A 25,011-nucleotide genomic window follows, 5' to 3' on the forward strand; every position below is an offset into this window, starting at 1 on the left:
CGAGAAGCACAGGAAGTGCGGCAAAGGCCCTAGAGGGGGCGAGGCGCTCCAGAGAGGGTGAGGAGCGGGGGAAAAATGCAAGACAGGCCCAGTGGGGCGAGGCCTGGGCACAGCAAGCCCTGAGGCACCAGTAGTGGGGTGCAGGTTGCAGCACCGGCCCAGAGGTGCCGGTAACGGGGTGCAGGTTGTTTAACCAGCCCAGAGGTGCTGGTAAAGGGGCGCCAGGTGCATGACCAGCCCAGGGGCACTGGTAAAGGGGTGCCAGGGGTGTGATAGGCCCAGGAGGATCGGAGAGGGGCACCGGGGCGTGATGAGCCCCAGGGGCGCCAGGTGGGTGACAGGCCCAGGGGTGCCAGAGGAGGGGCACCAGGGCGGGACGAGCCCAGGGGGCCCCAGAGAGGGCGCCAGAGGGCAAGGACAGAATAACGTCCAGGAATAGCTGCGAGGGGCAGGCTAAAGGGGAGGTAGGAGGCACGCATTGCCCATAAGGCTGGGGGTGTTGGAGCACCCCACTTGACACTGCACTGGTACTACCTCCGTTCCAAGGTGGAAGCAGGCAGCCTCCCTTACTGAACTTTATAAGAACAAAGACGTGGCGGGCAAGAAGAGGGTGCTGGATCACCTTAATTGACACAGCAGGGGGCACTAGTGAGCTCACAGCCGCTTGCAGGCCCCACTCCGTGGCACTGGATAGCAATAAATTTATATATTTTTCATTTGGAGTCCCTGGTGGTTCAGTGGTAGCATCCTTGCCTACCTTACAGCAGACCTGGGTTCAATGCCCAGACTCTTATACAACTACAGCAATGGAGGCACCAAACATCTGGTCTTTGGATTTTGTCGCAGTGGCCTAAAGGGAGGATGGAAGTTCTGAGCAGCCTCCACTCCTCCAAGAATTCTTGCCCAGGCATATGTATCAAAGGTCTAGGTGGACCTTATGCATACACCATGATCCAGGAGGATCCACAGTTGCCATCAATTTTTTCCATTTATAGACTCTAATTATTGGGAGGTAGTGTTATAAATCAGAGTCATTGTCTATTTGATTACATATGGTATAATACTGTCAGACACAAAATTACCTCACAAATGTATGATATAATGCAGAGACTTACTGGATCAGTGGCAGACAACAAGCATCTCTGGATGAGAGCTTCAAACGTGGTCTTCAGAATTAGATGCTCATCAGGTATAGGCTTCTTTGTTATCTTCTCTGTAGGCAATGACTGGACATGCTAAAGAAGAAGTGGTGTGTGAGCAGGTTGTATTTACTCAGTTATGTGTATTTTTTTTAATTCTAAGCTGGATCCAAGTTACTAACAATCTGAATACACTTATCTACTCCTTGCCTGCATACCTGTGAAGTTGATAACCCTGGGGGGATGGTATTATTGGTCTCTGAGATAAAAGGGGGCATATGATGTGCACTGTTCACAGGGCAGCTGTAACAATTCTTGGAAATACTGTTCATTTGTCTAGGCTGCCAGACTAAGCACTGTACTACATTCAGTGTATCAGCAACTAAACATTTGGTTATAAACACAAAGTTCAGAGTGGGGAGGATGGTTAAAAACTCAGACACTTAGATTCTTCTAGTTAGGAAAGTAAACACCTGCATGGGATTAGTAGTCTTCTTTTTTGAACAAAGGAGATAAATCCATTAACATCCGGGTTAATGGAAACAAACAAAGGATGATTCTTTTCTGGATGCTGCCTTTTCTCTCAGGCTTCATCTGCTTAGGAATACTGCATTTGTTTAACTCAAGGCAGTTTTTAAAGTCATTTAGCTAAACTACTAAATTTAGCAAACCACCATGTAAACACTCCTCACCTTGACTGAAAGAGGCTTGTTTCAGTTACAGTGCAAGAGATGTATTATCAGTTTAATCTAAACATATCATCTAACAAATACACTAGTTACACTTACCTGCATGGTATTGCCAATTGGGGCTCCTGGTGCCCCCTCAGTGCTGGGCTTTGAGACAGCAGGGGGCATGATCAATTGCCCCAGGGGCTGCTGAATAGGCTGGAAAGGGTTTTGTAAAACAGGCTGTCCCGATGGAAGGTGCGAAGGCTGAAAGGCAGCCTGGGCTGCAGGTGGTGCTGAAGTTGGAGGTTGCTGCATCTGGGATTGTGGATCTGCCAGAGGATTCATTATTGGAGATGTGATGGGGACAGGAGGCATGAAATTATCAGGCATCTTAAAATAGGAAAAAAAGGAGAAAGGGCAATAAAAAGTTTGCTTGACATGTGCTGTTTATCATTTCCCCAAAAGGAACTGTTGTACAATAATCCTATCTACTTAATATCCCATAGTAATACAGATATGTAAGATGCAGTCCCTTTCTCCCAGATGCTCACTATAAGTGCACAGGCCAAGAGTTGGCAACCTGTGGGCTGCATTCAGCTTGTGGCTCCAACGCTTTGCCCATGCTGTGGCCAAGTGGCAGGAAGTAGTGGTGGTGGCCAAGACCTTACACTGGCCTGCCCCAGACCTGAGCCAGATCATTGTGGCTGACTACTGTAAAAAGGTTGCTGATCGCTGGCCTAGGCCATGGAGAGTGCCATGCAAACAATGAACCATTCAAATGAGATTCAAGCCTCTGACAAAAATATTTCTATTATATCAAATTATTAGCATGTTTTTGAAATAGCGCCTAATTCTTTGTGGCCCTAGATGTTAAGAGACATTGTTTGACAGAGGAAAGAACAGTGACTAAATGGGATGCTGATCTTTGCTACAACTATAGAACACCAACCCTAAAGAGAATGTTGGTGCTTTTTTGCCTTGAGAGGGAACAATGGATGTTGAGAGGGAACCAAGATGTTGAGTGTTGACTGTTGTGGGAGGAGACATGTTTTGATCATAACTGAATAAAGGCAAAAGCTGTATTTATAGTTAAGTATGTCACAGCACTCAATTCTTAACAAACAAAACACTGAGTCACTAGTCATGGGATAATGATTGAAAAGTTATACCTCGGCTCCAGGAGGCAATGCAAAAACTGGCTCTCTTTATTCTTTAAAAGAATAAAGATTCTTGTAAAACCATTTACTAATATTTAACCAAATAGTTCAAAACTTGTTAAAACCCAATGCTGGACTACACTGAGTATGTGCAGGACCAATGCATAGGTGTTCTTGATGGAGTCTTGTTCAGCAGAAAATAGGGCACAGGGGACAAAGTCCATGACTCCTTACTTCAAAAAAAAAAAAAAAAAAATCCTTAAAAATCAGTTTCTATTACAGCAGTTATGGTGATGACAAAAGCATACCACAAGAACAAGAACAATCCAAGTTAAAAAAATGTTTCCTAATCAGTGTTTATTACTGCATCATCTTTTAGCAGCAGGAAATAATGTAGACTGGTACGTTCTCTCTTTCTATCTGTGAACCTTAGCCCTATCCAAAAGATCCTACTACGTTGACATTTTTGGGTTCTAAAACTCAGGAGCAGGCTCAGCACAGAGGGGAGCAGTGAAAATTTCCCCACTCCATTTTGGCAAAGTTTACAAATCCTGAATTGGAAAGACTACATGGCAGAGGTACAAGTTACTGTTGCTTTGCCTCCATGAACACTCCAAACCTTAGCCAGTGAAAATGCCATAATGGTAAAGATTCTCACAGGTTTTGTGCTAAAGGCATTTGTGCATGAAAATTGATCACAACTACCTAATTTCACCTGGGCTACTATGACTGCTGGCAGATAAAAGTTCAGCCTGAGCCAGTGGCCTGAAAGAGTCTTTCTAGCCTATTAGCATTGACTTTCTGTCCCCTGTGCTGATCATGCTGCAATTCCCCACCCTTGTTCTTTTATAAAAACTGAAGTTGATGTCATGCTCTCCATCACAATGCTTGTCTTATCTTTACTAGAACCTGGGGGCCAGATCCTCAATTATACTGCATGTGAGGTCATTGGAGGTCTGAGAATTTACATAAATTCTGGATCTAGTTGTAAGTAAAATCCCATGCACAACTCAGCAGCTTTTCCACAGACAAAAACAGCCTAAGGTATTGTTGTCATGATGGCTTCCCCAAAAATTTAATTGCTTTTGGATACATACATATTTTAGGAAACAATGTATGGTGAACAGTTATATCTTCCCTGAATGAATGGCAAGAGTTATTCATGGTACTATTAAATTGGCATTGGGCAGTAACGCTTCCTTTTCCTTCTTCCAACAATGGTTTTTGTAACTTTTAGTTAATAGTACTATTTGACTGCATTGCAAGTAATTTAGTAGGGACTGGACTTGATCCAGGTAGTTCCTTCCTGTCTTGTCCAGTAGAGCAGCCCATCCAAGTCCTACCTAGTCATATACCCATCTCTTACAGTACCTTCTTTTTCTTTGCAACTCTGTTCAATGCAGGAGGATCATTCCAACCATTCTGAGGTCCTGGAAGATCAACAAGAAGAAAAGAAATCTCACATTAACTGTTTGCTAGGATCCCAGAAGTTGGGCCAGAGGTCCACTTTCTGCACTACTCCTCTAAACTCACTGCCTCAGCAATATGTGCATCTCTCACATTGAACTGGCTCTCTTCCATAATTGTAAAACTGGCAGTTGGGGACCACCTAACTAAAACTGGGCTTCTCCATTTATGCACCATTAAAATCCATTATAGTAAAAATCACATATTCCCTGCACTATCCAGAAAGTCTTGAAATTCATTATAGTGAAAGTCCTTATGTTCTGAGTACCTTAGGTAGGTTAGGTAATTTTTCTGTTTAACAACTAAGCTGGAAAGACCTTATCATCTTGGGTGAGCAGTCCCCTCTCCTCCTCCTACACAGTATAAATCTTGACCCCATTAAATAATGTTTCTAGGATTCAACATAAAAAACTATTTAGCATTCTCCCATTTTCTAGGAGAGTGATTTTACATATGCAAACCCTCTAAAAATGGTGGCAACTGCTTAATGTGGCAAAAAATGTAGTTACACTTTTGCATCCCTGCCATGCAAGCAATGCAAGTTAACATGGTGTCAGCAATTTTATGAAGGTTTCATTTCTGTCCATTTTCCAACAGAACAAATCAGAATGTAATCAATCAGAGTCCTATTAATGTTACCATAAAAGTAAATCAGCAGCTGGTATCCCAAAAAACTTTGGGGGGAAAAAAGTTAATAAAATTCTTCTGAAAATGTTTTTTGAATCTTGCTACCCTCAATGATTATTGCAAGAGAGAATTAAATGGCCATAAGATGTAGTCCTAAACAACAACAGAAAGGATACTTCTAACAGCAAGAGGAATCTTAAAAATCCTAGGCCAGGTGTATCTGTACACTCTGGAGATACAAGGTGGCTGTCAGCCGGGGGTACCCAGCTCATTAAGTCATGATTACGAACAGAGTGGGTCCTGAAAGTAGGGTACAGTCTACAGGAGCAGACTAGTGAATCTGGTATCTTCTATAACCACAATGAAAGAACAGAAATATAGAAGGTATCTGCACAAAACCATCTTTAAATCATGTTATTTAGTATTTTTCCATAAGAAATCTGAAACATTTAAAAAAAAGCACTTCCTACGCATCCACAAAATTTGCAGTACAAAGCTGACATGAATTAGGAACTGTTCCCATCTTTTCATGATTCCTGTTTAATTGGGAAGAGTGTATTAGAATGCAACATTAATGCTGCCTAACTGAAGTAATTAGAATTGATTGCAGAAAGCCACCAAAAAAAGGCCAAAAGAAAAATTCAATGGACTTTTTCACCACAGTTTTTTAATTAGCACATGCCAAATCCATCTTCATGTAACAGACTGGATTATTTTAGGATAGAATTAACTTGTCTTCAGATTTATCAAGCATTTAAGCTTTTAATTTCATAGCCACTGACACTGAAGGGCCAGATTAAACAATTAAAAATCTCTTTTAGCTGAGTTTTTACTAACTACAGGTCAGTCCTATCCCTTGATGACATGATATCCAAGGTCTTTGTTCTCCTGCCTATCTTGAAGACTAGTTTCCAAAAGGTTTGGGGATGGGAAGCCTGTATACTATGGAAATTATTTTTTTAAACAACATTATGACTACCGTCAACCATTTCATAAAAGAGTACAGTAAAAAAAGCACCAATTTACTTCTGTGGTTAAAAATTCCATTTGTACTGTTACCTTTTAATTAAGATATTATAAAACTTGCTTTGATTAAAAATGTATTGATCATTATAGCACTGAATGTGTCTATATGCTGAGGCTTACATGCATTACTAATGACCATTCAGTTAATTTGATGCTGTGGCTTAATGATTTCAATGTTATGCTGTAGCTAGTTCACCTTGCAGGATAGAGGCCTGGTCTTGAGTAAACTGATTTTCTGCAGATAAAATACAAAAATGACAGATGTTTAAAAAAAAAAAAAAAATAGGACCTGACCTGTATTTGTAAGAAGTTGAGGATTGTGTCACCTGAGACGTGCCTAATCTAATTAAGAAACCAGTTTAAGTCTAGCATTAATTTGTGGTATACGTTGTCCGATCAGATGTGCACAATCACGTCTCCTCTACCCTCCCAGAAAACCAGGCTGCATTCTTTCCCATGGAGCAGATCATAATTTCAAGTTGCTCCTAATAATTGTTGATGAATCCTGGTTTCTTGTAGCCATGGACAGAAAAACAGTTATACTATTTTAAAGAAAGAAGGGGATTTACTATGGTTCATCTGAAAATAATCTTGAAGTTTAGTAAGCATATTTGATGATAACCCTGGTTTTTATAGATTTATGTTCTAGCACCAACATTTCACTGGACTAAGATATGCATTGCAAACAAGAAGAAAAACTAACCAAATGAGCTGGGTCCCATAGATCAGCTCCTTAAGTATCTGCTGTTTGAATTCAAAATAATTCATCTAATCAACCCAGGAAAAATGTATATGGCTCCCAGAAACCAACCTACAAGACTTCTCTTGCCATTCACATCCAAAACTTCAGCTGCGCACAGCTGGGAGACCTTACCTCAATTCTGAAAGTGCTTTACGGAACAGTTCACTGAAACCTTTAACACAAGAAACTTAACAGTGACAAATCTCTTAAGTGCATTATTATGACCCAAATATAATGGGATCCCATATAAAGTACATTAGAGGGGAAAAGTCCTGTTAAAGCAGTTTCCTGTTCCCTGCATTTATCTGAAAGTACAGTGACCATGCTGTCTGTATTATACCATGCATGCTGCTATACTTCTGCAGGGCTAGGAAACTCAGCAAAAGCTCCTACTCTATCCACTTCACTATCATTTCTTCCTCACACGAAAAAAATAAATTGTACACCACCAGTCCCACATGCAAAGGATGCCTTATCCCAACAGGCTAGGGAAAAGACACCCAGCCCAGAGACAGAATACAGGCGATAGATATCCAGAGTCTCCCTATGATACTAGTTCTCAACCTTTTCAAAGCTAGCGCTTCCCTCCACCGCTTCTGAACGTGTCAGCACTCCTGGCTGAGAACCACTACGGCTGCTGATGCAGCTTACCTCAGGGCTTCCCAGCTGGAACTGCCCTAGGCCTGTTGCACAGCCAGCATAGGAAAATCTGTGTCCCATGAACACACTTTTCCTGTATTAGGGCTCCAGTATCTGCTGAAAGCAGGCAGAAAGGCTGCCTTGGGATGCACAGCCCTTCCCAGTCATCCCTGCCCTGCTCTCCCTGCAAAAAGAAGATTGGACACTTTTAACCTACACCCGTGTCCAGATGGAGCGTAGGGGATGCTGGACTGTGAACAGCTACACAACTAATTAGAGCCCTAATGGAGAAATGCATAAGGCACCCTTGAGGGAGCCTCATGGCACCACAGTTGAAAATTGCTGCCCTAGGACATACCATCTACAAACACATTTCCCTACAGTGCTGCTGAGGCCCTGACAGGTCCCAAAACTGACCCCTCTTCCTGTGACAGACTGGATGTCTTCTTCCTACAATGTGTGTGTGTGAATGTAATTCTAATGAGAGGCTTGCATTCAAAAGCCTGTTTATTCAAGTAACAGGTGTCATCAGAACAGTGGCAAAACAAGCTTATCCCATGCTGTCTCATCCACATTCCTGGAGCCACACCATGCCCTTGGGTCAAGGGCACCTCTTTCCTAACCCTACAGACTGCAGGGGGAAGGAGATGTCAAAAAACAGTTCAGTCTCCAGCCCTTTCATCTATGACTTCTCCACCAAGGGACAATGTAACCAATTGGTGCCAAGTCGGGTTTACTGTGCATGCATGTAGATGGCACACTAAGAACTGAACCGAGACCAAATGCGTTTCACATCAATCACTAAAAAGCACTGGCCTTTCGGTCACTCCTAATCTGGGTTGGATTCCACATGGCAACCTGGAGGGCTCTATATCCCATTAATAATGCCCTGCATAATGCATTGTCTTCACTAGGAACACAGTAAGAAAGAGTGCCATGGTGAGGCCTTTGAGGCCTGTTAACCATGACACTAGGATGTTTGCTCAACCAGTGCCATGGTCTCTACTACACACTTTAGAGAGACAGGTCACCATGCAATAAATCACAAAAGCAGCATAAACTGAAAACACCAATCATGAATGCTTAACCTTTCTTGTTGTGTTATTTTGTCCTGTGCTACCTTGATACATTTTGTTACCATGCACACACCCAGAAATGCTCATGCATTCTAGCATCATTCACATGCTGTTTCTCAGCTTACAGAAAACATACCACCTTCAAGCGTTTCTAAACTGCTGAGGATTATCATTTTGGGCATTGGTAAAGTACACTAAATCCCATCACACTTGATGATTAGGAAAACAGAGCCAATGACTGAGAGGGTGCTCAAGAGAAAAGGTTTCTTAAATTAAATTAGCTCCAAACATGACACTTGCTCTGCCTTTCATAATCTTCCTCTTCTGCAGCTTTAACCTTTTGCAGGGTTGGTTGGTGGCTTAAATCTGCCCTCTCCACATTTTTCTGTTGTTGATCAGGATATGAAAAAATATTTTCTTCTTGTTTTCATATAGCCTTTCGTGTGTAAGCACTGTAAATCAGGAATAATATTACTGAGGGATTACACTGGTTAAATTGGGACACAAGAGAAGCATTTGGCTCAATGGCCATGCCACGGCTTCAGAATTTGCTTAAATTTATATACTGGTTCACCAGTCATATCATGCTGGTCTCAGAGGTATATTAATGTAGTCCCAACTCCGTTTTGCTGATTGGTGTTAAAGAAGGGTTCCCTCTTTCAGAAGCATGGTGCAACTTCCAGAACACCCGAGTTCGCAAGCTGCAACTATAGTACTTCCAAACTGTAGCAGACAAGGCTTTCCCACTGCAGGATGCCCAAAAGGATAATGCCATTTTTAGAAACACAGTTCATTAATACTACAGCACTGTAATATTTTATACTAATTAGTTCATCATTCACTGGGCAAACAAACAAACATCATAACCCACACAAAAGCAAAACAATCCCCCCCCTTTCAAGCGCAGACCTGTTCTTTGGGATGCAGGAAGCTCACTGGTGGCAGGCAGAGTACCTGTTGGTCCAGTAGGCAATGCATAAGCCACAGAAGTTGCTGGAGCTCCTGGCCTGCCATGCTGGAAGGATGCACCAGTTGAAGGAAGAGGGAAAGAAGCACCAGGATTCAAGCTTGTTGGAGAGGGCTGAGGCTGTGCTGGGTATAATGGAGAGGGCATGGAATGCGGAGAAGCAGAAGGCATGTAAGGAGGGTTAGGAGAAGGGTTAGGGTACGAAGCTGAAGCAGGAGGCACTGCAGGCTGTTGGGGCTGATAAAGAGCTGGTCCCCCTGTTCCAAAAGAATACTGCTGGGTTGGCTGATACGCTACACAAGGGAAGAAACGGGAGAGAGTTAGTTAGTAAACACATCATGTTAATATTTTTAGATTTGGAAAAAGCTACTCTTCTCAAGTTTTGATGGCCCATTTCCTCTTCCTGACTAAGATCACATCTTTCTTTCTGATTTGATCTGAATGGAAGCCTTCAGCCTCAGACAAGCTTGACAGCTTTCTGGACAGAAAAAACACTCGGTTACAAAAGAAGCCTGCCTTGTGTAGCAAGCTTGAGCTTCTGATATTGGTAGGGTCTCTCCTGAGCTAGCTATGGGTCTTGGTGCTAGTAGGTGATGAACTGGGTTTCCTACTTGTGTAAGGTAAGGATGGTAGCTTGGCCCTTTCTGTGGCTGAGTTTCAGACTGTACCCATCTCAGATTTCCTTAGTGGAAGTATTCACATCCTCCTTTCCCCTTCCTTTTGAATTACCTTTGTGGCAAGCCATTTCCTACAATGATCCAGTGCTTGTACCCTCAGCATCACTTTATTCTGACTTCTTATTGGAAGCAGGGAAAATTACTTACTCTGGCACCAGGCCCCTGACTATCAGAGGGCTATCTGCTTCTTGACAAGAACTTTTAGCTGTAAAACACACTCAGAATGAACACTAAGGGAAACATTTTAGAGAGATCAGGGTCTGTTTCTCTGAGAAACTTCCAGAACAATAATTTAGTCCCCACATTAAGCCTCTGACGCAGGAAAGTACTGTTTCCCTTAGTATGGTGAGTGACCACAAATGGTGTCAGAGAGACTTCAATGGATTATTCAGGGAGGATTGTTTTCCCTACTTGTGTGAACTTCCTAAATACTAGGGGTGTCCGGAGCGGGCCATATTTGATTTGGATTCAGCCTGATTCAGGGGACAGTGATTCAATTCACTGATTCGGATCACTGTCCCAATTCAATTCAGCTGAATCACAATCTGAAGATTCAATGCTGATTCAGAGAATCAGTGATTCAGCCACAGACACAGCTTTAAATGTTTTTTTCTACATACCTCAAGGTACTAGATGCGGCTTGTGAACACTGAGATGGTGGGGCAGATGGAGTGCCCTGCAGGAGCACGCAGAGGCCCCACCGTGTGCTTGGTCGCAGACCCAGAAGTGCTTCTGGTCCACTTCTGTGTTCACCACTGAGTGCGCTGGGGACCCCCTGCGCTCCCATGGGATGCTCCATCCACCCCAGCATCCATGAGCCACCTGGTGCCTTGAGGTATGTAGAAAAAATATTTAAAGCTGTGTCTATGTCCAAATCACTGAATCTCTCCAAATTGATTTGGAGGGTTCTGATTCAATTCAGAGAGATTAAAGGGTCTCCTGATTGGATTCAGAGATTCAGCCGCCAAATCGGGTCGAATCTCCACCGATTGAATCAGTGACCAAAGCTTTGCACAGCCCTACTAAATATAAAGAACAGAAGTGGTTTCCCTAGCAATCTTGCTCTTCTAAACAAACTCTTGAACCCCCTGTTTGCAAGGGAGAGATGAGAGAAGTTGTTGCTACTTACTCTGTGGATAAGTTGATAGTGCCCCAATTTGTGAGTACATGCTGTAGCCAGGAGATGGGGACTGCTGTGATGGCATGTTAGGATTAACAGTCCCTGGCATAATAAAACCTGGAGGTGGTGGATTGTCTCCCTGGGAAACAAGATTGCAGGAAAGAGAGAAAGAAAAAAAGATTAGATTTAGTTTGTGCCTGTAAAGAGTTGCTAAAGTAAAATCTTCCATTTAAAGGACTTGAATCACGAGCCAAAAAAAGCACTCAGCACAAACCATAATTATCTTAATCATTCTACCTCCATCATGTTGCCACTTTTGTGAGCCAAACGTTTTGCACCATAAAAAGGGGAACCACAACCAAAGTGACATAGTGTCATTTAAATAAGTAACTGTGAAGCAGACATTCTTGAAATATGCAGTCATCTATAGAATGAAGAGGTAATATGCACCAATACATGCTTAGTAGGTCACAAAAATCTGCTGTCTAGATTTTTCAAACAAGATTCTTTTTAAGGTGAAACCTCTTAATCCCGAAGTCAGGGAGAAAGGGGAAAGAAAACTCAATTCTTGCCACACCTGAATTACCCTACAGCCAAACAGAAGCTGTGGAAGTTAACATTTGAGCTCAATTTTATTAAGCACTGGCTGAGTGATGCTTTTGCAAAATTAGCCATCTGGAGCAATATTTGGAAATATATTAAGACTCGTGTGGAAAAAAAAAAAAATCAGACTGAACTTGAAAACCTGTTTCTGTCTCCCCCAAAAGCACCAGATTGCAGCAAGCGCACAAACTGTATACGGAATAATAACTGAAATGGTGCAGGAGCTCAAAGAGGAATAATGAATGTTATACCTGTGTGTCAGAGGGAGAGGCTGCAGGAGGATGGCTGGGAAGGGCAGTAGGAGTTTTGTTACTCCAGGTAGTGACAGTAGGGGCAATTCTAACCTGAATTGAACAAAGAAATACCAATCATGGAAAATAAAATTTTTTTAAAAGCTAAATAAAAATTTTAAAAAAAACCCTAAAGGGTATCACAAAACCAGATGCAAAGATGGTTTAGGAGAACTCTGTGAACACACACAATCCAGCATGCCTGCATTTCTAACGCAGCCAGGAAATCAAGTTCGGGGGTAAAAAGGAAAAAGAACCTTTATCACAGCAAACCAAAAAACAAACAGAAAAGAGGTTAGAAGTTCTGATTTCAAAAGGGAACCACAGAGGAAAGACAGAGCTCAGAGAAAGGAAGGAAAGCAGGCTGTGGTGTTAGAACAGTATTATACATGCTACTGAAGCCAGGCCTGCTAGAGTGGTAGTGTTACAGAACCCCTTTTTATCACATTTTCATAACTGCTACAAAAACACACCCCAGGCTAAGGTGTCACACTGAGCTGCACAGAAACCAGAGCCTGAAAGTTATAAATGTACAAGTAAGTGGAAGTTTACTGTCTTTATATAAGTGGGGTTTCTTTCATTAAAGTTTAAGACACTCCAAAGTATATTATTTTAAGAAGTTAATATTTGCAACTCAGCTATTGCACATGCATAATAATCTTCTTTCTTAATGTTAACCCCTTCACACAACAGAATACTCAGAGCCTCCTACTGGAAATGAAATTATCTTTCCTCATCCAAGCTCTCCATTTCAAAGTCCTTTAGCCCCATACTGAAGTCACTACCTTTCTGACTAAGAATAAATCAACAAAAAACTTTCCTTGGGGTCTATCTACTTCTTCTCTCCAGCTGCAGAGGTTGAGTGCTACTTAGCAACAGAAGCTACATTGAAAAACCGATTTTGCATTGCTTACTGCATATCAGTGAAGGGAGATGGGAGATGAGACAAAGCCAGATTTCTGTACACAGTAAAAGTCATAACACTAAGTTACCTACTGGCTTGGGAATGATCTTAGTAGAATGAACAGCAGCACTAGACTGTGTTATATTATAAGCCAAACAACAACAAAAATAAGCTTTTTAATAACACCCAAAATACCTATAAGCATGAGTGGCTTAATAATCTATTTGGCTCAATAACTCCTCCTTGTCTACTGAAAAATGGTGTAACATTCCATCAGAGACCATGGCAAGAAAGTAGCAGTTAAACACATGCTCAGTTGTGGCCCTGAATAGGGACAATGGACTTAACATATGCTTATATGCTTTTCTAAACAGTGCCAAAATGAACAAACCTCAAGGTAAAGACTCAACTGCTCCATTTTATATTGCTCTGTCTGGTCTACCTACTGCTCCACATCTGTCTGTAATAGCCCCTGTTAATTATGCAAAGACATAACTGTGCTTTCAACACAAAGTGCCTTCAGGTCAAAAATTCCTTTGCACAATTGTTGGTTTGTGTTAAAACCATAATTTCACTTGAATGCAAGATTTTTTTTTGTTTTTTTTTTTCTTTAAATAGACCAACACAGTTTTCCTTTCACAGCTCTTAACATTAAAGGTTAGAAAGTAAGCGAAGGTCCAGGAGAAACAGAATTTTCCACAGAAGAACATGAAGGTTATTATGACTACAGTATCACCTCTAAACGCAATTGGTTAGAGAAAGGGAGGTAAGAGACAGAACAAAATACCTGGTTTAATATTTGTAAGATGGTATTTAGAAAAAGATTCAGTGCTGTGAAATTTCCATGTATCTAATGAAGTTTTTTCCTGCCCCACAAGAAAGTTGCCTCTGTTTAATCCTACATCAAGGATGTCTTCTACGGTTAGCCAGTTGTAAGACAACCGAAGCTTTGCTATATGAAGTAACGCAACAAAGCCAGGCTTCTCTCATCCATCAGCCTTACCTTTCTTCTTTCTTTTCCCACCCTCAAGGAAGCAAGTGATTGTTTCCCTGAGGCAATGCAATATGATACAACATGGCCTCCCCCCCAGCCAAAAAACAAAAAAGTACTGGGAGACAGCAAATACTAAATTCTCCGCACAACGGCATTAATGCTGGGGAGATAAAGTGCACTGGTCCATCCATATTTCTGGCATCTGGGACTTGAAGAGGTAGCCCACAGGTAGGCATGATTTCCCTCTTCTCTCTCCAAACACAACCCCCAGTCCACATGCTTTCAGTTCTCACAGAAACAGTTCAAAACAGGTGTATATAGCAAGGCCACCTGATCAGCGCTGTTTTACTAATGATCACCCTGCTGATCGCCCTAAAACCAGGAGGTATCTACTACCAGGTGTGGGGTGCACAACTGCAGCTGTACATCCCACACCCTTTTACAGCAGCAAGAGCAAATCCATCCCACACTGTCTGATGTTGGGCCTCATTAAACTCCATTATGTCAAAGACATCCTACTTATTTATTTCTCATCTTCCTTACTGCACTCCCAACAGCTCCCTCCATAGACAAGGTGAAACTAGGGCATTCTTCTAGTTTATCTCATCCTCCCATGTTCCAAGTGTTCTTGGCTCCATCATCCCAATCCTATCTGTGACACACATGCTTTCCTCACACTGTTTCCACATCACATGACTGGGGCATGAAGTTTGAGGTGCTATATGCTGTACTGGCTACTACCCCTTAGTTCTGGCACCTCCACTCTCTTAATGCCCATCCCTTGTTTTACTGCATGTGCCAACAGAATTGATCTCTCATACTGTAAGTTTGCTACTGCTGCTGTACTGGAATGCCTGTCTCATTAACACAAAATGGGCTCCAGAAAAAGCAGCCAGACAGTCTCTAGCTAAAGGTGTGGTGACTGATACAGCTGAGTCTCAAAGACTGCAAAGCAGAGAAGCTAAATCAGAGAATGAGGCAAATTAAAACATTCTCTGCAGCCATATTTAATACTGCAGTATGCTGCATTAAAATCTTTAAAATACAAAGTAATAATAATAGCAACAAAACTAGGCTTCTTGACAAGGTACATGAGAGTTGTTTCCAAAAGAAGAGTAAAGAAGGTGGCACAAATGAGTTTTGATTTTAAAGGACTTGTGGAAATAGCATGAATACTGTTAAGATTAACAAAAGGGAAGGGGAAGGAAATGACACAATCCATCCTTTTCAAAAATTTGAGTACAGCTTCAGCCTGCCTGACAAAAACCATTTACCTGCTGATAATATTGCTGGGCTGGAACTTGGGGCAATGGCATTTGTCCAGCTGCAGGCCCAACTCTTCCTTTGGGCATGGATTGTCTCTCATAAGGTGACTTTTGTGCCTCTGGTCCCACTGGAAGTTCTCCTTGGGCTTGATAAAGTCTGTCCCGCAACTGCACAATATTCATCTGCAAACAGTAAATGGCAGCAAATGAATTACAGCACCAAAAGGAATCTGTGACATCAAATCAATGGATGGGTCTCATCTATGCTGCTTCCAAAGTATACTCCATCCACACAGATCCCAGAAAGGAGGGAAACTAGCCACTGTGCAGTTGCTCTGACCATGTGCCAATATTCACACCCCAAGACAGAGAGCAATGTTGGGATGTATACTCAAGTGTTCTTCTGAGATTGCTACACTGCCTCATTTCCAGGATTTGGCACAGTGAGAGCAGGAACAAGCGGGCTGGCTGTGTTTTATGGCTACACTCCTGGCCACAGCATAGAAGATATGCCCTAATGGATCAGCTAAAGCATCAAATGACCCTTTGGGAGAGGATAGTCTGCTCTATAGGAATGTGTGTTTCCTTCAGCTGAAATGTGCATATTAAAATTGGTTCAGGGACCAGGTGTCTGAATGGGATTCAGTGATGATTTCCTAAATTTAGTACATTCATTCTGTGTTTGGAACTGGCTGGGAAGTGTGACAGAAGTACAAATGGGAGGGAAAAATTGGGGTTCATGTTATACCTATGTCTGCAGCTAAAAATACAAGTGACTGGTTCTGAAGGAGTTCCCTTCCCACCCTCCCCACCCCCACCACATTGATGGCCACTTAAGCTCCAAAGGAAACTCCTATACTGCTGCCCAAAGGAAACTCCTATACTGCTGCCGAATTAACTGATAAACCAATGGCCACCTGTACAAACTGGGGATTTCATAGTAAGGATTCAAGAACAGGAAGACATTACTGAGGTTCTACAAAGCAGTCTCTTGGCTTTAAAAGCTAATTTCCCAAACTCCTTTTCATTTTTGAGGCTTCAAAAGACCACGTTCCCAAAACAAGCCTGGGTGCCAGTGACATGCATACAGAAATAACCTCACTCAGTACAAACAGACACTGGAGAGTTTAATTGACATAATTTTGTATGTGGCATATGTCACACTGAGGCCTTTGAGACAGTTGAACTGGCTCGGTGAGCAAGAGGGGGAAGCAAAATGAAACCAATTTACCTGGCTGGTGTTTGCAGGGAGGAAAGCCAAAGCAGCAGCAATACTGCCTTGCGCAGCCAACAGATTTGCATACTGGCTCATCTTCTCAGCCAATAGAGCCCCAACAGCATTAGGGTCCACTGCCTGTGTGAGCTGCACAGCCTTACGTAGGATTACTATTTTCTCAATCAAGTCCTGGAAGGTTGTGACAGAAGATGATTAAAATAACAGGCTCTAGAATTTCTACCACCCCAACACCAAAGTTAACTGATGCCCAATTATAACTTGCATAGAATTAGTTTAGAAACTTATTTTATGTTGTTATGCTTTTCTAGCTGAACTTCAGATTACCAAAACGACTTGTCAAACCTTTTTACTCTAGAAATGTCTAAGCTCTTAATTTGCATTTTGATTGCTTTGCTTTATCTGCTCTGACTGTAAAAACTCCACATCCTTTCTCCAACGTACAGTAAATACTGACTTGTGGCAATGCAAGTTGGCTTTACAGTAAACTACTTCTAAAACTAAAATCTAAAGGACATGGAACAAATTCAACTTATTTCATAGGGTGGTACTGTATTAAAAAAGGATGCACCACAGAGGGACTGCAACCCTCTGCAGTGGGAGAGGAGAGATTCACCAAGTGCAATGCTTTGCCTTAACAGAAATTCAGCGATAGCCAACATACTGTAGTCTAAAAATTAAAAACCACTCATAACCACTATTTTAAAAGTTCTCTTTCAGAAACAACTGTGAATATTTGTCTTTTATGTCTTTAAGCCCTGAAATTTCTAAACTATCTATTGTATAAGCAGCTATTTTAAAACATGACAACAAACTGAGGTCTCTATGAACTCAAATAATACACTGCCCATCATAATGAAAGTACATAATCCAAAACTGCATCAGATTTATTTTAGGAATTCAGGTAAATATTTCTGCACATATATTTTGCACTACAGTGTCCATATTTTATATCTGATTAAAAATACATGCGTCTATTACAGCAACAAATAACTTGCAAGCTGAAGAAACTTGCTTGGAGCAACTATGGCAAAAGTCTATATAAAAGTCTCAGGGGTGTAGGTTGTAGCTGTGCTGGTCTAAGGACATAGGCAAACAAGGTTCTTTGGGTAAATCCGATATCTTTTATTAGACCAACTCAAATAGTTGGAAAAATTCTTCTTAGCAAGTTTTCAGACACAAATGTCCTTTGTCAGGCTGAGGAAGCAAAGAACCTTGTCTGCCTATATAAAAGTCTGTACTTTCAAATTCAAACCCACATACTTACCATAAGCACCGTTACCATAGCAGGTCACACAACACTCAACATCTTTTTCACAGGGTCACTAACCTGAAGGGACAAGGGACTGCTTGCATCCTGAGCTTTAGTCCAACATGAAACTAGTTTCTCTACATTCCCAGCACAAATATAACACAGACAAGCCTGTGTTTGCAGGAGATTGTCCCCTTCATTTTCAAGTCTAGTGCCCAGCAAATCTGAGAATAACAAACAGAAAGAGTTGTCTGATTCCAAAACACATAAAACACTATTTATGATGCTTAGTCTAGCTCATTAACACATACACCACCATTCTAAACCCAGCTCAACTCAAACAAACACCAACATTGTAAATTCAGCAACACACAGGATAAAGAGGGGATCATTCTCATTATCTTGTTAGCATCCACCACCAGCAAGCTCCAGCTCCTGAAGGAATTCATACAGTATGAACAAACTCCCCAAAATTCCACTGCCTTCTGAAAGGATGGACAGTCTTACAATTAATGCTCCAAATCAGGCCTTGAGACACCTAAGTTTTGCCACAAGGAGCTATATAAGCATGTGCATAACAAATTCTGTGCACATTTCCACTAAACTCACCAGGATTGCTCTGGCATAGTTACATGTCAGCTTTTGCACCTTCCTGAAGCACAGCTATAGCCTTTTGTGCTTCTCTATTTGTGAACTGGGATAATATTTCCTTTCTCCTGTTTTTTTTCTGTTTTGTCTGCTTAAGTTCTTTTAGGCAAGAGCTGTCTCTTGCTACATATATGAACAGCACAAAGAGGCCCCTATCTCACTGAAAACTCTAGGCACCACAGCAGTACCTAATAGCATCACAGAAAATGAGACTTAGAAGGGACCCCAGAAGGTCATCTAGTCCAACCCCCTGCTCAAAGCAGAACCATCCCCAACTATATAATTCCAGTCAGGGCACTGTCTAGCTGGGTCTTAAAACCCTTCAATAACAGAACTTGCAGATACACAGCACAGCCAAATGGGTCACCAACTGGCTGGAGAGCTGCACCCAGAGAGTGGTGGTGGATGGGTCCTTTTCAACCTGGAGGGATGTGGGCAGTGGGGTTCCTTAGGGCTCAGTCCTCGGACCCGCACCGTTCAACATCTTCATCAGTGACTTGGATGAGAGGGTAAAAAGCACCCTGTTAAAACTTGCTGACGACAATAAGATGTGGGGGGGATGTGGGCACGCTAGAACGGAAGAATAGGCTACAATCAGACCTACCCAAGTTACAGGGGTGGGCGGATCAGAATAGGATGGATTTCAACACTGACAAGTGCAAGGTGATGCACCTGGGCAGGAAGAACCAGCACCATACCTACAGGCTGGGGAACTCCCTTCTCATCAGTGCAGAGGCAGAAAAGGATCTTGGAGTCATCATTGTTGCCAAGATGAACATGGGCCAGCAGTGTGGGGATGCAGTCAGGAAGGCCAACTGCACCTTGTCATGCATCCACAGATGCATCTCAAGCAGGTCCAGGGAGGTGATCCTCCCCCTCTATACGGCACTGGTTGTGCCGCAGCTGGAGTACTGCATCCATTACTGGGCACTGCACTTCAAGAGGGATGTGGAGAACATGGAGAAGGTCCAGAGGAGGGCCACCTGCATGATCAGGGGGCAGGAGGGCAGGCCCTACGAGGAGAGGCTAAGGGACCTGAACCTGTTCAGCCTCCACAAGAGAAGGCTGAGGGGGGATCTAGCGGCCTGTTACAAACTAGTCAGAGGGGACCAGCAGGCATTGGGGGAGTCCCTGTTCCCCCAAGCACTACCAGGAGTGACCAGGAATACCGGTCACAAGCTGGCAGAGGGTAGATTCAGATTAGACATCAGGAGGTGCTACTTCACGGTCAGGGCAGCTAGGATCTGGAACCAACTTCCAAGTGAAGTGGTGCTGGCTCCTACCCTGGGGGTCTTTAACACAAGGCTAAACAATCACCTTGCTGGGGCCGTTTGACCCCATTACTCTTTCCTGCCGTGGCAGGGGGTCGGACTTGATGATCTGCTCAGGTCCCTTCCTATCCTACAAACTATGAAACTATGAAACAACACACCAGGATTTGGTCCCGATCCCAAGTCCACCTGAGAGAATAATCACTATGATAGTCACTGAAAACACACCCCCGTGTATTAAACTTCTTAATGAAGGTAAGTTTGAACAAAAGGATAACATGTTGCTCAGTGCTTGGTTCCACAGAAGTGAGAGGGGGATAGAAATAACTAAAGTAAATTGAATAAACTTTTTGGAAGTGCCCAAGTCATTTGCAAAACCGCTGTCTTGTGTTAAATCAATGGGACTTTAGTTTCTAAGTCACTCAAGTGCTTTGGAAAAATGTCACCTTTGTTGTCTGCAGAGAAAACAGGCATGATGACTCATCACTGGCACCACTCAGCCAAACTGTCACAGAATTTATCCGTCTTGCAATCATTAAAAGTCAAGGGAACTCTCCTGACTGACAATCATGCCAAAAGAAGCACAGAGATGACAAACAATCATGCATTCACTTTAGATTAATGTGGGGGCTAGTTTCTTTCATAGGTCTGGGCCTGGAAATTCCACATGCTTGTACACTATAGTTTGTCCTGTAACAGAGGCAGAACTACCATGCCACTGGATAAAAGTAACACCAAGTCACTATTTGCTAATAAAGTCCCGGCAGATAATCTGGCTAGGATTTATAAGGGACCCATGGTTACAGGCCTTTGTAAATCTCAGACCATGACAATAAGCCCTTTACAAGTTTTGGACAAAAAAATAAATAAATAAATAAATAAAAAATATCAGGATGCAAGTCTGATATATTAGCCACGGCACTCTTGAATTATTATGCTATCAGGCCTAGATAAGGCAACGTAGTTTAGAGGAGTGAACACATGGTGTGGGTGGCTGGATTTCCTGAACATTCCTGGATCTCTTGCTGACTTGCTGCACACTAGTAGGCCAAGTCTCTTAGGACCTGTTCCTTAACCCACTGCTATCAACACAAGCAAAAACGGACCTTTAAACCTTCTGCCCCATCTGTGAACAGGCAGCTAGCTACATGTCCTCCAATTTTCCACCAGTCATTTCAAAACTAATAGATGTGCAAGGCTTTGAAGACTTAACAGTATATCTATACTGTGTTCCTATACTTAGGAAAAGCTGCTTGAGCATAACCCCACCCACCAGCTCCCCCTCTCATATGTCAAACCTGGCTTGGCCAGTAAAACTGCTTTGGGAATGAAGCCCCCCAAAGTCATTTTCAAGCACTCTGGGGACAGAAATCTTAAGAGCAGCCACAGAGGGTGTGCCTGGAGTGTCTCATTTCCAGGCGTGGGCCATGCAAATAGGCTTGCTCAAGAGTGGGCCTTTTCAGGAGCATTGAGAACACAGTGTGTACATATCCATAAAATGCTAAAGCATTGTCATACAGTGGCAACCCAACCAGACGTATTTCTGAAACACTGAGACTGGTATCCCAGACAGCATATTATATGCTATGTCCTCAATGGAGGCAATTGCCATGTTCTAATGGCCACCACTCTTCAGTTTACCAAGAAAGGGAACAATGACTCTTTTATTCTCAAAAACATTTGCAGCAGGAGAGCTATACAGCAATGCCTGATGAAAGGACTGCCTTAACAGATGGTTTATTTTTCTTCTGTTAAAAAAAAGTAATTACTGCAATGTGTTACGGAAAAGGAGGTCCAACCAACAGGCCTGGAGACAAAACAGCCTCCTAACCAGAAGACCAAGGCACTACTGGAAACAGTATGGACAGATTTCGTGGGAAGGAGATGAGAAATAACACTATATTGATTCTGAGTGATTGTCTTTTTTCAAAATTCCAATACTCCAAAATAAAAGAAATACCAATAAAAGAGAATAACCCCACAAATAATTTCACTGGAAGGAAAGTAATTCTGGAGGATTTAAAAACTGTAATTGTGCTAAAATGAAATAAAATAAGTCACCCCCCCATTCCATACAGTTTCCTTACCACAAAGAGCTGCAAACTCATCCGGCCTGGCATAAGTCAGCACAGCAGCCAAAGCCTCTCTCCAGTTTTGCAAGTCACAAGACTGAACTATCTCTTTCCAGTTCTTGGTCACAACAGCAGTGATGAGCTGGGGGGTGGGGAAAACAGAGAAAGATCTGAATGAGGACTGTTGGGGTATCTGGCCATACAGCAGACACCACCAGGATTCCAATTTTTTGGAAGGAACAGTAAGATTTGATTTACATGGGAACCAACGGAGTTAGGAAACAAGGCAAAAGAAACTTATTAACTAATGCATATGACATAAGTACACCTGAAATCACTGGTTTTGTTTCTATACTAATTCTTTGCTAACTGCATGTTTTCAATCCATTTACAAAGCTCAACACCTCTAAAAGAGTACTGAATTGCTGTTAAGAGAAACTGCCCCAAAGAGAAGCAAATTAGATTTGTATGAATAATACACTCTTCAATTAACTGAACAAGCCTGCCCTTTGTCCGGAGACTAAACTGCCAGTCTTGAAAGTCAAATTCAAATTTCCCTTCCCCATCTCCAGTTAACTCAACCTCAGATAAAATATTGATTTATTTGGCAGCTGAAATTATATTTAGTGAACACAGGGCTGATAAGGCCAAGTTTTAAAAGGCTGAACAAGCATCAAGTGAGCAGTTGAGAACCTAACAGAAGCAAAAGCAATTACATCATAAATTAGAAGTGTTATAAGTTTATCATTTCTTCGCTGACAGGATGCATAGGTAACAGGTCACTCTTCCTTGAAACTGTCTTTCTCCAAAGGATGGATTGCAGAAAGGAGTACCTGAAATATTTACATTATTTTTCTTTTCTTTAATCCAACTTTTTAAAGATGGTCTAGAAAAGACCTCAGAAAGATAAATGTTCACTTGCCTCCCACGACTAGTAGTAGAAACTAGAAACAGTGACCATGTATGTGTTGCAACCTTTGGCCCCAAGCCAGTTCACCTTGAAACACAAGGCCAATGCTTCAAGTTGAGCATATGCTTAAGTGTTTGCTAGATCAGAACCTTAAAATGGAAATAAAAATATGCCCAGTTTTGCCTCCTAAAGTTGCAATAAAAGTCCTTCTGATTCAAAGCGTTAGCAAGAAGTGATGCATGAAGATTTCTCCTATGACATGCATAGTGAACTTCAACTAGCAAACTGTGGCACAGTATTTCTTGATGGCTGCTCTTCTTGCTTTCATCACTTGCTGCCATTCTGATGCAAGTGAATGGCAGGAAGTACAGAACTGAAGGAGCACTGTCAGCAACTACCAGCAAAGCAAGAGCTGAAGAGAATAAATAACCAGATGTCCATAACGCTCTTCCTTGCAGATGATGTGCAATTAGATTAGTCATCTCCTGTTATAGTAGTGAAACCATTAAAAACAGAAAAAAAAAATCAGCAAAATCTCTGCTCCACCTGATCAGAGAGAAATGAACACACTGTCTGAGTGCTGAGGATGGACTCATCCTCATACTGTATATCAAAATGATAATCAGAAAAGACGCTGGCACATGCACTCTGCCAGTATTTAAGCTACATTTCTATCTTTTTTTTTATATAAGGGTTTATTTAATTTTATAAGGATAAGGAGAAACAAAAGAAATAAAGGTAAAACCTTTTCTTCCTATCTAATGATCCTTTTCTCTGTTAAATTATACAATAAAGCCAGGAATGCACTTTTATTTCCAAAACATTGTGAAAATTTAACCTTTGACCCATTCTCTTAGAAACCAATCTAAAAAAAAAAAGGAAGGCAACATCATCTACAGTACTAAGTGTCAGAAATGTATTTATATATATATATAGAGGTTCCTTTTTGGTTTTCAGTTGAAAAGCTACATACCCTGGTGATTTTGCTCTGCATCGTAGCAAAGTACTTTTTCTGTGTCTTAGACAGAAGCTCTTGTCCACCTGCTATGGCTAGTATGATAGCATCTGCCATACGGTTATCGTGCAAGCAAAGACTGACTGCACTGTCAAAGTTACCAGTCAGTAAAGCTTGGGTAATCAAACCATCAACATCTGAAACAACAAATAATTCAGTTTTTAAAAAAAAGTATTGCTGTAAAATTAATTTAAAATATAGAGACATGCAGTTAGTTCAGGTAACAACTTCTCATTACCATTCTGTAATGCGTAGCTGCTTTCCTCTCAAAGGCTTTATTTCAGGGAAGTGCATAAGGACAAGTATAAACTCATCTTGGGTCAAAAAGCAATTATGTGCATCTTGGAGAGGCGCTTTCCTGAATAAAAGCTAAAGAGCCTGCAGTATTACAGACCTGTGCTGTGGCTCCAAGAGATTTCATATACACCATGGTCAAGGGAAAAGAAATACTTAAAAGAGACAGGTCCAAGTGTACTTTGTAATTGTCATAGCTGTTGTTTCACTAGGTCAGTGGTTCTTAAACTTTTTAGACTTGAGGTAGACTCCAGGACCCCCCTGGAAAATGCCAGCTTTTCGATTTTTTTTTTTTTTTTTTTACTATGAAAAAATAACACAGCATTTAACCTGTTGCAAAGACCACAACAGGTCAGAATGTTTTTAACGCCATGGATTCCTATTTGAAACATCTGACTTCATCTTGTGAATCATGTTTGCACACCTAACAGTGCTGGGAGCTGGGGTGGTGTGGATGCTAAGGCGTATAGTTGACTACCCAGAGGTCAAAAATTCAAGGCCAAAGCAGAGTTTATGGTACAGCCTGTCAGATTCCAACAAAATCTGCAAATTCTGCTAAATACCTTGTGACAAGGACATGAAAAAGAAAGGATTTAACAGTGCTAACACTGCACAGCACCCTGGAGTATCCCTGGAAGGACCTCAAGGTACCTCAGGCTGCCACAGCACCCTGAGGATCAATGCCACATGATGGATGGGCCACATGCATCTGTCTCTTTCTCCTCTTCTCATCCATCTCGCTCTCTGTGTCTGTCTCTCTCTCTTCCGTCTCTGTTTGTCCGTCTGTCTCTCCCTCCCTTCAGAACCCAGCTGAAATTGTAGTTTGCCAGGAGCCCCAGCGCTCAGCTGTGGACCCAGGCAGGAGCTTCTACTGTGCCTATCAGGTAGCAGCATCACCTTCAGCCAGGTTCAGGAGGGACGGAGGGATGCGGAGAGGAACTGACAGAAGAG

General features: G+C 42.1%; 1 protein-coding gene across 17 annotated transcripts in view; it reads right to left on the reverse strand.

The window, feature by feature from the left end:
* SEC31A (SEC31 homolog A, COPII component) overlaps positions 1-25,011 on the reverse strand; it is a 71,461-nt gene that overhangs the window by 7,424 nt on the left and 39,026 nt on the right. For 4 of the 17 annotated variants that reach the window (XM_090036933.1, XM_090036934.1, XM_090036939.1 and 1 more), the window contains 12 exons: positions 23,725-23,903; positions 21,857-21,983; positions 17,929-18,074; positions 16,596-16,769; positions 15,374-15,547; positions 12,163-12,255; positions 11,318-11,447; positions 9,454-9,804; positions 6,284-6,322; positions 4,339-4,397; positions 1,928-2,200; positions 1,116-1,235 (listed from right to left, as the gene is read on the reverse strand). In XM_090036933.1, the coding sequence (XP_089893059.1) occupies positions 1,116-1,235; positions 1,928-2,200; positions 4,339-4,397; positions 6,284-6,322; positions 9,454-9,804; positions 11,318-11,447; positions 12,163-12,255; positions 15,374-15,547; positions 16,596-16,769; positions 17,929-18,074; positions 21,857-21,983; positions 23,725-23,903 (1,865 nt within the window). The remainder of the gene's footprint in view (positions 1-1,115; positions 1,236-1,927; positions 2,201-4,338; positions 4,398-6,283; positions 6,323-9,453; positions 9,805-11,317; positions 11,448-12,162; positions 12,256-15,373; positions 15,548-16,595; positions 16,770-17,928; positions 18,075-21,856; positions 21,984-23,724; positions 23,904-25,011) is intronic. The other 13 variants (XM_090036937.1, XM_090036935.1, XM_090036945.1 and 10 more) reach the window with 8 other exon arrangements.

Source organism: Crocodylus siamensis, chromosome 2, assembly GCF_052110815.1.
Source record: "Crocodylus siamensis isolate JL-2025a chromosome 2, ASM5211081v1, whole genome shotgun sequence".
Classification (NCBI taxonomy): Eukaryota; Metazoa; Chordata; order Crocodylia; family Crocodylidae; genus Crocodylus; species Crocodylus siamensis.